This window comes from Vigna angularis, chromosome 6, assembly GCF_016808095.1.
Source record: "Vigna angularis cultivar LongXiaoDou No.4 chromosome 6, ASM1680809v1, whole genome shotgun sequence".
NCBI classification, from domain to species: Eukaryota; Viridiplantae; Streptophyta; class Magnoliopsida; order Fabales; family Fabaceae; genus Vigna; species Vigna angularis.
In genome coordinates, this window is record NC_068975.1 from 33,643,932 (window position 1) to 33,661,263 (window position 17,332).

At 29.4% G+C, this 17,332-nt stretch overlaps 3 protein-coding genes across 4 annotated transcripts; 2 read left to right on the plus strand and 1 right to left on the minus strand.

The window, feature by feature from the left end:
- Window positions 1-1,063: 1,063 nt before the first annotated feature.
- On the minus strand, window positions 1,064-4,029 carry LOC128197453 (uncharacterized). 2 transcript variants are annotated; one of them, XR_008250059.1, is made up of 2 exons: window positions 3,430-4,029; window positions 1,064-1,329 (listed from the first exon to the last, which is right to left on the minus strand). XR_008250059.1 is itself a non-coding variant. In XM_052879407.1 (2 exons), exons 1-2 carry the CDS (start codon window positions 2,737-2,739, stop codon window positions 1,295-1,297), a joined length of 1,164 nt encoding a protein of 387 aa, XP_052735367.1. In that variant the 5' UTR covers window positions 2,740-3,318; the 3' UTR covers window positions 1,064-1,294. The 2 variants fall into 2 exon arrangements, 1 of the variants encoding a protein (XP_052735367.1); XM_052879407.1 differs by lacking the exon at window positions 3,430-4,029 and adding an exon at window positions 1,611-3,318.
- Window positions 4,026-5,684, plus strand: LOC108342484 (uncharacterized). Its single transcript, XM_017580267.2, has 2 exons — window positions 4,026-4,516; window positions 5,428-5,684. Exons 1-2 carry the CDS (start codon window positions 4,055-4,057, stop codon window positions 5,593-5,595), a joined length of 630 nt encoding a protein of 209 aa, XP_017435756.1. The 5' UTR covers window positions 4,026-4,054; the 3' UTR covers window positions 5,596-5,684.
- A 4,084-nt stretch (window positions 5,685-9,768) lies between these two features.
- LOC108340893 (GDSL esterase/lipase At1g29670) lies at window positions 9,769-13,480 on the plus strand. Its single transcript, XM_017578458.2, has 5 exons — window positions 9,769-10,008; window positions 12,093-12,217; window positions 12,312-12,557; window positions 12,693-12,948; window positions 13,028-13,480. The coding sequence occupies exons 1-5, from the start codon at window positions 9,783-9,785 to the stop codon at window positions 13,249-13,251; spliced, it is 1,077 nt and encodes a 358-aa protein (XP_017433947.1). The 5' UTR covers window positions 9,769-9,782; the 3' UTR covers window positions 13,252-13,480.
- Window positions 13,481-17,332: the final 3,852 nt, after the last annotated feature.

Genomic DNA, 17,332 nt, shown 5'->3' on the forward strand with positions numbered 1-17,332 from the left:
ACAGCAAGAGTATATTTCAAATGCTTATCTGAAAGAGATTTATAAGACAGAAAATTTTTAATGGGATAGGGAGTAATCAAACCATTTTTGGCACACAGTTGAGTGAATGGAGAGTGATCACTTTGTTGTATGTAATCTTTTAAGTATTCTGGAGTCCTTCTCATTCTGCTGGATTTCCTCTGTACATTCTCAAGTTCTTGGTCTATAGGATTGTCATTATCGGTGGCAGCTTCCTCTTCAGTAGATCTCTCATTCTCAGTAGAACTTTGTTCATGGCTGCAAGTAATGTCACCAAGAAAAGATATGTCCCCTTTATCCTTATCATGATTACTGCTTCCTGCTTGTTTGTTTTTATATGGGAAAATATTTTCATAGAAGATAACATTCCTACTTATGAATATTTCTCTACTATTAATGTCAAGGACTATATATCCTTTTATCCCACTCTTGTATCCTAGAAAAATACCCTTTCTAGCTCTAGGATCAAGCTTACTTCTGTTACCTTCTAAGGTAGATGCAAAACATAGGCAACCAAAAATCTTTAAGTCAAGATAGGTGGGTGATTTACCCTGTAAGAGTTCGTAAGGGGTTTTGTCTTTAATGATAGGAGAGGGAAGTCTATTAATCAGATAAACAGCTTGGGATATAACATAGGACCAATATATGTGAGGGATATTAGATTGAAAGATCAAGCTGCGGGTTACATTCAATATATGTTGGTGTTTCCTCTCCACAACAGAATTTTGTTGTGGAGTCTCAACACAACTTCTTTGATGTTCAATTCCATACGAATTATAGACACTAGAGCAATTAAATTCAGGTCCATTATCGGTTCTTATCACTTTAATAGCCTTATTATGTTGTGTCTTAACCTTAGCAATAAAGCTCTGCAGCAGCTCTCTAGTTTGGCCCTTATTATGCATAAGAAAAATCCAAGTATGCCTACTGTAGTCATCAACAACAGTTAAAAAAATATCTATGACCATGTACAGAGGGGGTAGATATGGGACCCCAAATGTCACAGTGAATCATGTCAAAACAGTCATCAGATAAAGAAGTGCTTTTAGGAAAAGGCAATTTGTGCTGTTTGGCAAAGTGACAAATATCACAAGTGTCATTATCACTAGCAGTTTGAATATAAGGGAAAACTTTACACATCTTATCAAGAGTTGTATGTCCAGGATGACCAAGCCTAAAGTGCCAAATATTTACATTGTCATGTTCATACGAAAAAGCAAAACTAGGAGCTAAATTCCTTCCAAACGATTGTAAATGGTAGAGTCCCTTGCACACGCTAGCATACCCAATCATCTTCAATGTTGAGTTGTCCTGAATTTCACACATCTTAGAAGAGAAAGTTAGTGTACAGTTTATATCCCTAGTAAGACTTTGAACAGATATGAGATTAAAGGTGAATTCTGGTATATATAAAACATTAAAAATCACAAATTCTTTAGAGAAATGTATGGTTCCAGCATAGTGAGCAGTGACAGTAGAACTATTGGGTAGTTTCACTGATATAGGATTGATTTTATAGAAAGTTGTAAACTGGTTTTTATCATGGGTTACATGATCTGTTGCCCCTGTGTCTATGATCCATGAAAATATACCTGGTGCATTTTCTGTGTTGCCTTTCTGGATTTGACTGATGCTGTGAGATGGGGTGTCAACTTTCTCCAGCATTTGCAGTATCTTTTGCATCTGTTCATGAGTGAAAGAATTTTGAGTGACATTTTGCTGGCTTGTCTGCACTCCAGTAGATGTTGAACAGACATTAGCTGCCCCCCATTCACTCTGTCCAGTGCTGTTTTCACTACTGTTGTCATTCTTTTTGTACCAAGGTGGGTATCCATGCTTGGAGTAACACTCATCAATGGTGTGATTCATCTTATGACAGTAGGAACACTGTTTTCCATAGTTGGGGTTTCTCCCTCTCCCTCTTCCTTGATTTCTGGGAGGATTTCCACGTCCATAAGTCTTCCAACCTTGATTGTTCTTCCATTGATTTTGCTTTTCAGTGGTACTAGCAAGAACCTTGCTGTCATTCTGATTAGAATCATTTTTCCCTTGTCTTTCTTGCTGTATGATGAGGGAAAACACACGATTAATGTTGGGTAGAGGCTCCATAAGCAATATCTGGGTTTTAACAGTATCATAGCATTCACTTAGGCCCTTTAGGAAACATATGACATGCTCCATGTCCCTGTATTTCTGTGATGCTCTGGACAGATCACATTTGCATGGAATTTTGCAACTGCAAATGGGAATAGGTCTTAGAAATTCAAGTTCTTCCCACAAGATTTTCAAATCTGTAAAATACTGGGTCACACTCCTTTCACCTTGCTTGATGGAGTGAATTTCTTGGAGTAAATCTGAGAATTTGAAGTGATCTCCTTTAGAAAATCTTTCCTTCAATTCTTCCCACAATTCTTGTGCATTCTCCACGTATATCACACTCTCAGCTATTTGGGGTGATAGGGTTTTAATGATCCAAGATAGCACCATCATGTTGTTTCTTTCCCAAGAATCAAACAAACTGTCACTTCTTTCGGGTCTTGTGATGCCTCCATCTATGAATTTTAGTTTGTTCTTGGATAAGAGAGCCCTTCTCATGTTTCTACTCCAAGAAGTATAGTTGGTTTCATTCAAGACCTGAGATATGAGGGAGGTGCCTGGGTTCTCCCCTGGGTGTAAGTAGTAGGGGCTGACTGGGTTATTGGTCTGGTCCAGTTTTTCCATAGTTAGCAAGAAAATTTCAAAGAACCAAAGAAAGATCAAGAAGAAGAAGAAAGTGCAGCGGAATCAGTGGCAGAACAGGTCCAAGACCTGCTCTGGTACCATATTAAACTGAAGCCCAAAGTGATGTGCACTGTGATGAAGCCCAATATTGGGCGGCCCATGGCAGGATTAAAGCCATCAGATGAATGGCTAATGCAGACGTGGCTAGAGCTTCTTCACAATCAGGAGAGAGAACGGAGAGCTTCCAGAGAGTTCCGTCTCAGAGAGTGGCGATCCCACGGTGGTCCGGCAGCCTTGGAGGCCTCAGATGGAAGTGGTGCAGGAGAAAAAGATGATCAGGAGAAAGAGACAAGTAAGTAAAACATATCCTTTCTTGATTACCATTTCTTTCTGTGTATCAAAGTGTTATACTTCTCATTGATTGTAAAACAGAACATAAAAAAACACAAAACTGAAAACAGAGCTCTATATATAGTGCTCTGATGAACAGAAAACAATAAAGACCTAAAACAGAAAACATTAAACAAGGTCCCAAAATGAACTTCGGTTCATTTTGTATTTATGTATCTAATAACTGATTCTTAATAAATTGTCTTCTAACTTTCAGAACATTAACGATAACAAAATTGAAATTTAAACTAGAATATGTTCATAGTATGTGTCAGAACAATGGAAAAGAGTGCTGTTTACCTTGACAAGTGTTGTCCTGTAATGGAATGCAAGCAGAGCAGTGAGGCACGATATCTGGCTTTGTCCCAACAAAGTTAACACAGCAAGTGCTGAATTTCGACTGAGATAGATTAGTGTAGAGCCTCATAGATCTTCCCCTGCATTTTGTTTATTTAATTTCCAGGAGACAATACTACCTTCTATAAAGCTTGCAGCTTTAGTTCTCCAATATTTTTACTTTTGTTGTTATGGTACTCCTAGTCATTGTTACATTGGTATGTCTTAGGCTGTTCTTCTTCAGTACAGGTGTTTTAACCCCCAATATTAACATCATAAATTATTCAATTTCTGCACTAACCAAAATACTAAGAAGCATCACAATTAATTGCTCATCAAAAAAGATGAAGAAAGGATTAAAGAATAATATAATCAAAGAAAGAGTAATATAAAAAAATGACATTAGTTACAACAAGTTGAGATTTTATTTTACTTATTACTTCCAACTTAAGAATTTAATGACCCGACCCGACCCGATAAAGAGTACCACTTCCTAAGCCAGGTCTCACCGCTTACATCTAATATAAAGAGTGAATTTTATTTATAATTTTTTTCACAATTCTATGATTTTTTCTTTACTCCAAATCCAATGGCAACCGTACGATCAAACTCGATCACGGTCTTCTTCGTCGTTTTCATTCTCTTCGCAACCGCACCATTTCCTTCTCAATCCATATCTTTCTCCTCTTACTTCCGTTACCGAGACCTCTTCTCCCTTTCGCATTCCCTTCTCATCGGCGTTGCCAACCTCCGGGCCTCGCGAGGCGACGTTGTTGGCGCCGACCGAGCTCGGGCCATCGCCAACAGCCTCGACCGTGGAACCGTCTTCGGCTTCGCCAAACTCCTCTGGACGTGGTCGTGGACGGACTTGTCCTTCACGGATATTTACGGCGTCGTTTCGGACATGAACGAGTTGCTGAGGGGCTTGACTGAGTTGACTCGTTTGGAATCGGTCGCGGAAAGGTCAGCTTGGATTTCGCGAAATTACCAGAGTCTCCTCACCGTCTCAAAGTCGCTTTCCAGCAAGCTCCTCAAAGCGTTTCGCCAGTCGGTACGTAAAACGCTTGTTTTTATATTTACATTTTTTAATAATTCTAAAAGTGCATTTGAAACAAAAATTAAATTATTTAAATAATACTTATATGACAATTGTTACTATAGGAATATTTCAATAGTTTCTAAAATCAACTTTTTTTTTTAAACCTTTTACAAATTCAAAATGTATACAAATTTTCTTCTACAAAAACATGAGCATGTTTTAATTTGCTTCCTAAAGTCGTTAATGTATAAGTGACTTCTGACTTAATAAATTTTTCTTATGTCTTTAATGAAACTTCTTATAATATAATTATACATATCAATAAAAATTAACTTAGTTTGTTATATTTGACTTTTAAATATTAATATATCAAATTTACTGTAATTGTTAATAACTTTTAAAATTAACTTTTTATTATAAAAGACACATTTATAATATTTAATAAAAGTAAATAAAGAAATTAACGTTGTATACAAATTCTGGAATGTTTTATGAGAAAAAGACTATGAAGGAAATAGAACTATTGACACAATTAATTAATTTAATCAATTATTTATTTGACCTCTTTTAGTTCATATATGTAAAAAAAATGGCACGTTTTAATCCTCATGTATGTTTATTCTTGTTTTTATTTTAGTTTATATATGAAAAAAAAAATGTATGTTTGTCTAGGTTTTGTTCCTTCTCGTTAGCATTAAAAAACAGTGTCTCACAGTATAAAATAGCTAAGTTTTTCTCTCCAACAATGAGAAATTGCTACCAACTAAACTTGTAACTTAAAATGAAGGATATTATAGGATCAGAACACAGAAAAGAAATTTAATGTTTTCAATTTTATAACTAAACGTAGCTGTATGCTATTATACAACCTTGTTATATGTGGTTATTACGTTAGTGATGAATTTGAGCATGTTGAATGGCAGGGAGTGATGAGGGAAATGGGGGAGACGTTTCAGAAAGAGGTGGTGGAAGGAGGATTAATCAGGGATTGTCTTGAATTAAGTAACAATGATTTAAAGGCTTTGGTTCAGGTTGTCAAAGATTTGTTGTTGCAATTCTTTCCTGTTGGTGGTAAAGACTCTGATCTATAGTTGGGAATTTGGATCATCGAGAATTTTTAAGGATTATGTAACTGCTGAACTTATAAGTGACCAAAATTCAATTTCAATTTTTGCTTTCACTCTGTTTTTCTTAGGATATAAGATTTCAGCAGGAATTTACAGTTAAATTTACTGTTACAACGATGGAATGAGGACATTGTAAATATGAAGTGTTTCTATAAAGTTTGTTTTACAGAAGCTTGGTTATGGATTTTATTCAATTGAAACAACTTTTAAAAAAAATACCATAATTTCTCTTAAGGTAAAATTTTAGTAAGCTCACAGCAGAATCTGCAGCTTTGTTTTCATTTATCTGAACCCAAATGAATGACCTTTACGTTTAAATGTCACTCATTCCAGAATTTCCAAACTTCCAAGTTTGCATGCGAACAGAACAAGATAATTATCAAAATAAAATAAAGTATTCAGTGTGAAAATAAATATCATAATCGTCAAAATTTCTGGTTAAAGTAAATAAAATAAATTCCTACCTCATACTTCCTCCGAGGCAAAGAAAAATTTCTTATATTTGAGCCCAAAATTTTTGGAAGTGGAAGTGAAAGAAGAAACAGCCTTCTTTAGCATACATATACGGTATCTGAAGCCCGATCCGAAGACAGAGAGTCCACTTCATTGTCAACCCCCAACTACTAATACAACAATTTGTGGCAAATTCAGCAACACTAACATTAATCTTTGCTTTAACAATCAAAATGAAATACTTTTTTAAACTCAGATCTAAATAAAAGAAAATCCAATCACTGTTTTTTTATAAATATGATTGAAAACTGTTTAAGAAATGCTGTTTTTAGGGAAGAAGATAACTGAATAAACTTAACAATATTTTTAATTAGCATGACAAAAATTAAGCTGCAAGTCCATAGTTAATGCATTATTAAGTCATTTATAGGTTGGACTTTTTTTTCCCACTTGAATCAAGTGCACCATCTTGAATTTCTTCCACACTATGTGTCCTTGTATTTTTATGACTGATCACTTGTAGACATTTCTTAGTTTATTTTTAGAAGGAGTTATAAAGAATCTGGGATATATTAAAACATAAAATTTATTTTATTTTATTTATTATTTTAGTTTTATTTATTTTAATATAAAACATATATTAGAAAAATAATTGTTTATATTAAAATATAATCTATGTAAAAATATAATTGATTCATCCAGTTTTTTTTTCAAATGTTCTTATTTCAAAGAAAAATGTTTAAATGAAATATGAACTTCTTTTTTCATGTTTATAGTATATTATAGTTGTTTTCTCTAACTTTATTACAAAATAGTAAACACATCTATTTTTTAGTTTGAAAAAAAAAATACTTAAAGTCTCGTGTTGTATAAAAATGAAATAATTTTTAATATAAAAGGAATAAGATTTATAAATTTATTTTCTTAAATTTTTTTAAAGATAATATTAATTTTTTGTGTTGATACTCATTCTTATAACTATTATCACCATATCTCTTTCATGAATCTCTCATCAAAGACCTGTCATGACATAATAATTATCACATACTCAAATAACTCAACAAGTCTTTTAGAATTGTAATGGTATGTATGTAAACATTATTACTTTTTTTTCCTATAAGAATGTCATTACCTGTAAATATTTATTAAAATCATATATAAAAAAGAATAAGAGATGTTAAAAGGTAGAATCAATTTGTTACAACATAGTTGTGATAAAAGCTACTAATATTAGGTATAGGAAGGGGTTAACATAAATCACAGTCACTTAAAGAAACACATCATCATCATTCACAAACTGCAAAATGGTCAAATTTGGTACCTAATATAATAAATTAACTGAGTTGTCTACTAATGAAAAGAAGCTTCAAGCCTTGTCAAACTAAACAATTCTAGTTGACAATTACGTGGTACCTATACAATTGTTGCCCTTAGTTATACCTAGTTACTCTTTCTTCTCTCATTCTAAACATAGCTACATTAACACCATATACATGTGGATACTTGTTATTTATTGGAAAGATACTTGTTATTTATTGGAAAGATACTTGTTAAAATTCTTAAATATTAAATGTGAATGTAATTGAGCTTACACTAGAACGAGTTAAACAACTCAACCATACGTACGTAATTAGAAATGTTCAAAGTAAACATTATTAGAATGATCGTATACAATAATGTAAGTTTATTCATTTATTAATTCTGAAAATCCAAGTTTGTTAGTGAATGGCACAGCCAAAATAATTAAAGTTTAGTATAAAGTAGCATTTATGAAAAGATGGCTACTTCCACCAAGGCATGGACCGACCATCTCCAGGCATGAACTACTATATAATTAATTTTATTTACAAAACACTTTTACTTGTTAAAGAAACTAACTATAAAATATTTTTGTAATAATTTTGATAAATGTTTCTTTTTTCATTCAAAATACCATTCTTTTCATTTTACCTTAACTACTTCAAATGCAAGAAATACAGTGTCCAGCTATGTCTCTTTTGCTAATTAATGTTTTGTTGATAAATAACAGTCAAGAAAAGCAAATTTAAAGAACAAAGTAGAACTTTTTATTTATTGTAAAGTTATTTTAGACATAGAATAAAAACATTAAATATTTAAAACTATTATAGTTGAATACTTATTAACAAAATTGAATGATACAATTTATCTACGTCGAGAAAATAAATGATTTTTTAAGACTCTCATACTATAAGAAACAAATCTTAGTAACACATTTCTGAATCCTAGATAACATAATATTGACAAGGTATTTATTTCAATATCTCTAATACATTTTGATAAGGTTTTATTTAGTTAATCGCATTGAAAAATAACTGATTAAATATTAAACATGGTAGAGTTCACTCTCTCAATATACGTGTAAAAATTGACTAAAAGAATATATTTGGGACATTCTGAATGTATGCAAAATTCATTATTATATTTTTACCATCTTATTTATTTTGTAACTAACTTGAGCACTAAAATATTTGCGTAAACACACCTTCTCTCGAACAACTTGAAAAAGACTATTATTCAAACAACAAGAAAAAAGAAAGAGGTCTCAAATTTTGTCAATGCATAAATTTTAAAACATAATTATATTGAGTTGAAGTATTCCGTTTTGGATTATTGAAAGTATTTTTTAATTAATAGATCTCCATATATACGGAGTAAAAATATTTAAAAGATTAGTAGGAAATTGAAAGAATGAATAGATTCAGAATTAAAGAAAGAAAAATAGTTATTGTGAGTAAATAGAGGATAACGACATGGCGTGATGAAGTTGCCCTAAGTGCATAGGATTCATCTGATCTTGTCAACTTTTAGTTTCAAATTCCCTGTCGCTCCTGCTACCTCCAAACTTTAATTTCACATTCCAAAATTCAAACTTGTTTGGTACCCCACTTTCCACTTTCTGTAGAACACTAAACAGAGAACAAAAAAAAAGTAAACGCTGTCCCTTAAAACAATACATGCATCTTAAAATATTTTTAGGATTTCTCCATTCCAATTTAACACAAAATTATTCTTTATCATCTTAAAGTATCTTTAAATATACAGTTTCATGTCTGGAGAATCTCCATATTCTTTTTACTTTAGTGTTGAATAGCATATAGACACAAAATTTAAAAGTAATTAATTACTAAATTTTAATTAAGGTTAATATGTTTTTAGTTTCTAAACTAAAAATTTAAATTTATTTTTGTCTTAAATTTTGGGTCTTTTAACTTAAAAAAAATAAATGAATATAATTCTTTTAACTTAATTGTGCAATATTTTTTGTGTTAAACGGTATTTCAGATTAACATTTAAGTTAAAATGAATTAAACAGTGTAAATATCTCAAACACTAATTTGAAACATCATTTAATACATAAAAAGATATTAATACAATTGGGTTAGAAGTATTATATTGATTATATTTTTAAGTTTGAGAAGATGAATTTTAAGTATATTTAACAGTTTTAATTATTTTAAAGTAGGTATAAGTAAAGTGGTACAAGGCTAATGTGGGTTTAATACTGCTTATTGAATTTGACATAAGTAGGGAGGAAGTTAATGGTGATAAAAAGAAATATAGGAATGGTAATTGGTTTTTTGCGTTGGTTGTACTATATATAGTTTGATGAGATTAGAAATGTGATGATAAAAATTGTTGTTGTTAAGTTGGTAGATTAGTTGAGTGGTGAAGGGAAAATGAATATAGTGGTGATGGTAATTGTGGGTGTGGGTTTGTGGAGTGTGAGAGGAGGTGCACAACAAGTTCCATGCTACTTTATTTTTGGGGACTCATTGGCAGATAGTGGGAACAACAACAACCTCTGGTCATATGCTAGGGCCGATTATCTGCCTTATGGGATGGACTTCACTTCTGGCCCAACTGGAAGGTTTTCCAATGGCAAAACTGTTGTTGATATAATAGGTCAGTTTCTTAATTTATCCTCTCTTCCTAAAATATAATTACTTCTTTTATATTTTATTCATAAACTAGTATTTTATTTTACTTTTTATGAAAAACAAGTTGTTCATGAAATAATTTAAAAGTTTTGGGATATAAACTGGAAATTAATATATTGTTTCTGGAAGATTTAACTACCATTTTGGTCTTACTACTTTTATTTTCATTCAATTTAGCTCGCATGTTAATCAAAATTTAATCAAGATCCAAAACTTTTAAAAGTATAACAATATAGTCCCTCCGAATGTAAAAATCAACGCCGTTAGATATGTAAATCTCCGTTATGCTCTGGCAATACACTTTTACGCAGAAATTAAACTTTTTAATATTTATTTGTTAATGATATTATTATTAATTAGGAGGGAAGGGGCATTATGTAAAATTAAAAATGTTATTAAAAATTTAATTAAAAAAATACTAAATGAACAATAAAACTATAAAATTATTTGTGATTTCTTATGATTTTTATTTTTAACTTTAGAGATGCTTTTCTTATGTAAAACTTCATTTTCTTTTACATCGATCTACACAAAATCAATTTTCTGAATTTTTTTCTAGAATTAATTTTAATTATAGTCAATTTGATTAGCTAGCAAAAATTAATTGTTTATACAATTGGTTATTTAAGATAATCTAATTTTTACATGTGACCAAAGCAACTAAGTTGTTAAAACTCATTCATATTTTTAATTAACATACAAAAATTTGCAAGTTATTTGAGCAAAATATATGTATAAATTACGGGATCACAGAAAGATTTTCATTTAGAGAATAAAATAATTAACATGTTATATAATAATTTTTTATAATATCATTTTTAAGAGTGATTTTACGTAAGTAATAACACCGTTTAATATTAGCTATTTTCCTAATTTATTGTCTTATAATATTGTATTTTATTCTATTTTGAACCCTCTGTTTTTTACATGATTTGTATGTATGGTCTCTCATGAATTTCTCAATAAAATTTTAAAAATTATTGTTTGAGTTTTCTGTCATGGTCATGATTTCTCAACCATTAACGTTATCATAGACTTCAACACATGATTCATAAGCTTTTAAAACATATTAGAAATGACAAATAAATTGTTATTATAGATATTATTTAAACTAGTCTTTGATTTGTCAGAAAATTATTGTATTGACTAAATATTGGTATGAATAGAGGCAATACATAATATTTTTTATTGGGTATGAAATCGTGGATGAATATTTACATATTTTTTCCATTCCGTTTTCATATCCTTCTTAGTACCCAGTATCTTTTTATTCCTATACAAAAAATTTAGATTATTGATATATATATATATATATATATATATATATATATATATATATATATATATATTACTAGTAAGATGGAGATGACATAAAAGATTTATTCAATTTGAATATGGGTATAAGAATGAGAATAATTTTTTCTTTAATGATGAGAATGAGAAGATAAACACGTCCTTTACCGTTTCGTAGTCATTCATAGTTTAACTTGTATCTCCCTGTACTAATTGCTCATGATAATTAAATTATTCAATTTTGATGAGAATTTGTTTTTATTAGGAGAATATTAGCATATTATATCTTGAATTTATTTTCAGAAAATCAAAATTATACAATTTAGTCAAAATATAATTTATCTATATATTTTTTTATCTTTGTATCATTGAAGTTATTACTATACTTATATATGATTTGAACTTAAAGTATAATCAATTGCTTAAAGTTTTGAAAAAAGTGAGCATATTGATTGCCCTTTGAGTCATTCCTCTTTGGGTGTCTGCCTAACCCTCCAATACCAACCAAGCACATGCTCTTTTGTTAGGCTGAAGAGAATGTGCAATTAAAGAGTCTAATTCTGGCATAGTTCTTGACATAGAGGCACCCTAAGAAGTAGAAGGGAAGCAACGAAGGAAGAGACAGCAGAAACAAAAAGGAACTGATTCAGATATATATATTTTACAAAAAGGCTGATTTATTAACAAACTTAAGAGTTGATATATATGCATGTAAACATATGAAATGTTGTCTAACTTTCTCATGAATTCTGACAGCTGAAAGATTGGGGTTGAGCAGCTACATAGCTCCATTTTCAAGAGCCAATGATAGAAACATATTTTCTGGAGTCAATTATGCTTCTGCAGGTGCCGGAATTATTGACGAAACTGGGCAGCACCTGGTAGTACTTATTTTGTTGTTCTTTTCTTCATCAATTTGGAAGCCATATGGTGTTTATTTTTTGTATAGTTGTTGATTTGTGTTCAACTTTGTAGGGAGGCCGTACCAGTTTTAGAGGGCAGGTGCAAAACCACATAAGGACAGTGTCCTATATGTTAAATTTACTGAGAGATGCCAACAGAACTGAGGTTTATCTGAAAAGGTGCATTTATTCAATTGGAATTGGTAGTGAAGATTACCTTAACAACTATTTTTTGACTCAACTCTATCGCACCAGCACTCTATACCCACCAGATCGATTTGCTGATCTTCTTATTCAACAATATGCTCAATTCCTCAGGGTTAGTACATTTTCATTAAGTCTGATAAAAATAAACAACAAAAATAAATGATTGTGGTACAAAGTTGTGCAGGTAAGAAGGAAGCTCAAAGTAGGTTCACAAATTAAAAGCTTGATTGTTGTGTTTTTGATTCAGGTTCTGTACAACTACGGGGCAAGGAAAATGGTGTTATTTGGGGTTTCTCCAATAGGTTGCAGCCCTTATGCATTGGCACAAAACAGCCCAGATGGTATAACATGTGTGGAAACATTGAATTCTCCAATTCAATTATTCAACAGCAGAGTGAGATCTATGGTTGATCAACTCAACACCCAGTTGCCGAATGCAAAATTCACCTATATAAACGTTTATGGTATCTTTCAAGACATAATAAGTAACCCATCAAGCTTTGGTAATTATCTTCTGCCCAGAACATTTGGTATTTTTGTTGGGACTAAAATTTAGCACAAGTGGTGTTGTTGAATTTTCAGGTTTCAGAGTGGTAAATGCTGGGTGCTGTAGGGTAGGAAGGAACAGTGGTAGAGTTACATGTCAGTCACTTCAACAACCATGCTCTAACAGGAACGAGGTGTTGTATTTTGATGCATACAATCCAAGTGAGGCTGCCAATACTATCATTGGTAGGAGAGCTTACAACGCTCAATCTACATTAGATGCTTACCCTTCTGATATCAGTACCTTGGCTAGGTCCTAATCACCTTTTAGTTCTGCCAAAAATCTCTAGTAATTGCAATAACCTGTGTCCAAAACCATATTCTATTGCTTAATCAGAATCTTCTTTAACATTTAATTGAAAACTTTGTCGTCCTTTGGATTAAAAAGGACACAGTTAGAGGTTTGCGGCTTTATATTACCAACTGTGATTTATCTTAGGCAATTTCAATGTGAAAATTATATTTCATAAGATTTGAAAAAAAATTGTTTACTTGCTGGTTTAACAAATATAACTGTACTATCCTTTTTAAGAATTTTAATCAATCAACACAAAAAGTAAAAGTATATGAACTATTGGATTCAAATTTCTTGAATTTTCTAATGAGTAAATTAATTTGGATGGAAAATATGGAGAATTAGACGGAACTGAATCAAATGATCCATTTTAACAGTTTTACTTATATAACAATTTACTCTGATTTTAGATTTAATAATTTTGTAAATTTTAATGCTAAAATTAATATATATTCTAAAAGTTAGTTTGGAAAAGACAATTATTTTTGGTTTACACTGAAACATTATTTATCAAATTTATAAAGTGTCCTGTTGTACATAACTTTTTTTATTAGGACATTTTTAACTTAGATAATTGACGCTCACTTCTTAAATAGCTTCAATTAAAATATTAATATTTAAAAATGTCATGTGACTTTTACTTTTAGTTCTAAGAGTGTGAATGTATGGAGTGCTATATATAATTTTGGTTTAATGTTAAAAAAGTGACTTCAAATTTAACTCATCTTAAGGTGAGGAATACCTCTTATTTATATATTCCAGTAATTTATCTTTAATTGATAAGAGATCTAAAAATAATCAATATAAAATAACTAATTGATTATTTTTTGTAGTTGTGGAATCTAAAAATCCAAGCAGAATGGATTATTTGGGTGATAACCAAACAAGTGTATAACTTGTGTTTGAAATAATTTTTAGATCATTTTTTATCATTCAAAATAATGGATTAAATTTCTTATAATAATTAATTATATTAAAAAAATCAATTATATTTAATTACAATAAATCATTTATAAGTGTAAAGATTTTAAATGATTAAGAAAGAAAAAAGATAGCTTATAAGCATGATGAATAGTGCAATACATATTAACATGCATAAATTACAATTAATAGGTGGTAAAAGAAATAAAAACATCACTAGAATTAATTTCATTTGTTTTTAGAAAAAGAAAAAAAAACTTTTAATCTTTATATTTTTTTGATAAACTTAAGGAGCAACATTTACCTATTACTCGTTTGTGTTGGGTTTTAAAACAGTGATGGGCTTGTACTTTAACCCAGCATAATGCAGAAACCACTGCTGCTTTTGGATCTTTCTCCAACCTCTCCATCAACAGCTAAGTCTTTCTCTCTCCTTATCTGAGAGTTGCTCCCTCCACCTCCATACTACTTTTTTTATTCCAAAATTTATGTCTTTCATCCTCTCTAACATCTTAACTTCTACCTCCAAATTTTTAAGAAAATTTTATTTTAACTTTAATAATTTTCTTTTAAGAAAATCACTCTACACCCCTTTAACATAAATTTGTATTAATTGATTTTTTTAAATTTCACTTTTAAATTTAAAATTTTAATATTATTTAATATACATTTATATGAAATATCGTACTAAAAAATAAAAAATAAAAGTAATTAAAATAGAAGTAGTAATAATGAAAATAAAAAATAAAAAAATAAAACTAAAAAGATAATAATATAAAAAACTCTTGTAGAACATGCAAGGATTAGAGATTAGTTCTGTTATTCTAGTTACAAAGTTAAAAAATACAACGCTTTGTTGTTATTTTCTTTTATAAACTTATGGTAAAATAATTTTATTTCTTTACTTTTATAAAAAGAATTTAAATCATTCTTATTTATGCACGATTCCTATTTTGAAAATTTTTATCTAATAAGGTTTTTTTGTTAATAATGCATTAACACAATTAAAAATGTATTACATATCAATTCATAATTTTTAGTTTTTTTTAATATAATTTTTAGTTTTTTATAAAAGAATATTTTGTATAACGTGACATCAATATTGTGATGAAGTAGCAACAATGTCATATATGTTACCATTATAATGATATCATTGTCTTAATCTAAATTTACTCCATATACTTTTATTTTGTCAATTAAGTTATAATTCTTTTTTAATTTTATTTTCAAATGAAATTTAAATTTTATATAAATGTTTTGCAAATATTTTTATTAAATATTTTTAACAAAAATTAAATTTATTTATATTTATATTTTATATTGAATTTTATTTAAAATGATTTTAGAGTTACTAGTAGAAAGTAATATTGATAGAATAATATTCGAAAGTAATTTCAGTTATCAAATATGTAATTGTATTTCATAAAATAAAATAAATTTATCAACTTTTACAAAATTTTAAAATAATTTAATATTTTTAAAACGTGTTAAATTTAATAATTTTTATACAAATGTTTGAGTTGGTTTAAAAATAACTTTTACAAATTATAAACTTTTAAAATAGTTTTAAACAATTTTATAATTTAAAACAAATAAATTTAAAATTTGAAAATAATTTTAAATAAAATATAAATATAAATAAACTTAATATTAATTAAAATATTTAATAAAACATTTATTTTAAAAATAATATTTGTATAACATTTATAAAAAAATTAAATTAAATTTCAATTTAAAAAGAAACATTTTGTTTCAGAAAAATTGGAACTCAATTAGGACAATAGAAACTAAATTAAGACAATATATTGACAAGTGTTAATTTTTTATTTTTAATTAAAAAAAATTAAAAACAAAAAAAATCTTTAATTGATACATGACACCTCTTTAATGATATTAATGTAATGTTAAGATAAAGAATCTGATTGCAATAAATTTTTTAAAGTAAAAACCGAATTAAAATACATAAAAATAAGAATTTAAAATTTGTCTACCACGAATAGAATGATTTAATCTAAAGTTAACGAACAATTTTTACCTACTATATATTACTACTTTGTTATTGGTACGATTTGCAAATAAATACAGTGAGTGTGTGACTTATGTATTAATATTTGAGTGAATTTTAATATTTTTGTGGATTTCAAACAAATTTTAATTCTTTTTCATTGTTTTTATCTGATCCGATTTTTGATTTCATTTTACGTTATCTATTTGATTTGATTTTTAGATTTAAATATTGTTTCTTTTTTCAATCCATGTCACTATGCCAAATCTCTACTTATTTGTGATTTTGTGTAAAACAATAAAATTCAACTGAAGAAAGAGGCAGGAGGATGTTGATAAATGATATGAATAAGAACGAGTGAAATAATTTGTCTAGCATTGTTATGTCCAAAACCAACAATCATATGACTCATAATAATCTCTCAATATCATTAACAATCATACCTTTATATGATTAGACTTACACTTGTAAATTTCATTTCAATGATTAGCCGAAGAGAAGAAAAATAACATACGTGGATCCTATTAGCTGTAAAGTGCAGAGGATTCTTAGGTTAGTAAGACGCAGCAACATTTTGTGTTGACCAGCGGAGCATGGACTGTAGACACGGTTTTAATTGGTGCACAACCGACGCAAATGTCAACCACAACATGCTCCAAGCTGCATAGCTAAGTTGACCAATGAGTTTTAGACCTTTTGCTTTTAATGAACAATAAAGTGTTACTAGTGACTGTTGAAAAATCCAAGCTTCTGTTACGTTAGTCCGTATGAAAGCCAAAAAATCATTGAATTCACACTATCTTCTAACATTTATGTTTGCTTCTCAACTTCCTAGCCATATCCACCCACCATCTCAAACCCATCAATACTCCTGCTTTTCATTCTCCAAACAACTCATTATTAAAATCTTAAGTATTATGCTATTAAAATATATATTTCCCTAAATTTTACCATTTTTTATGGCCAATTAAAAACTGAAAAATAGTAAATTACATTTAGAATAATCAATTTGATGCCAGGTCGGTCAATAGTCAAAACAACCCATACATATTTGGCTTGGCTAGGCTCTTGATAATTAACTGTCAAAATTAATTTTTTATATTTTTCGTTCAACCTTGTT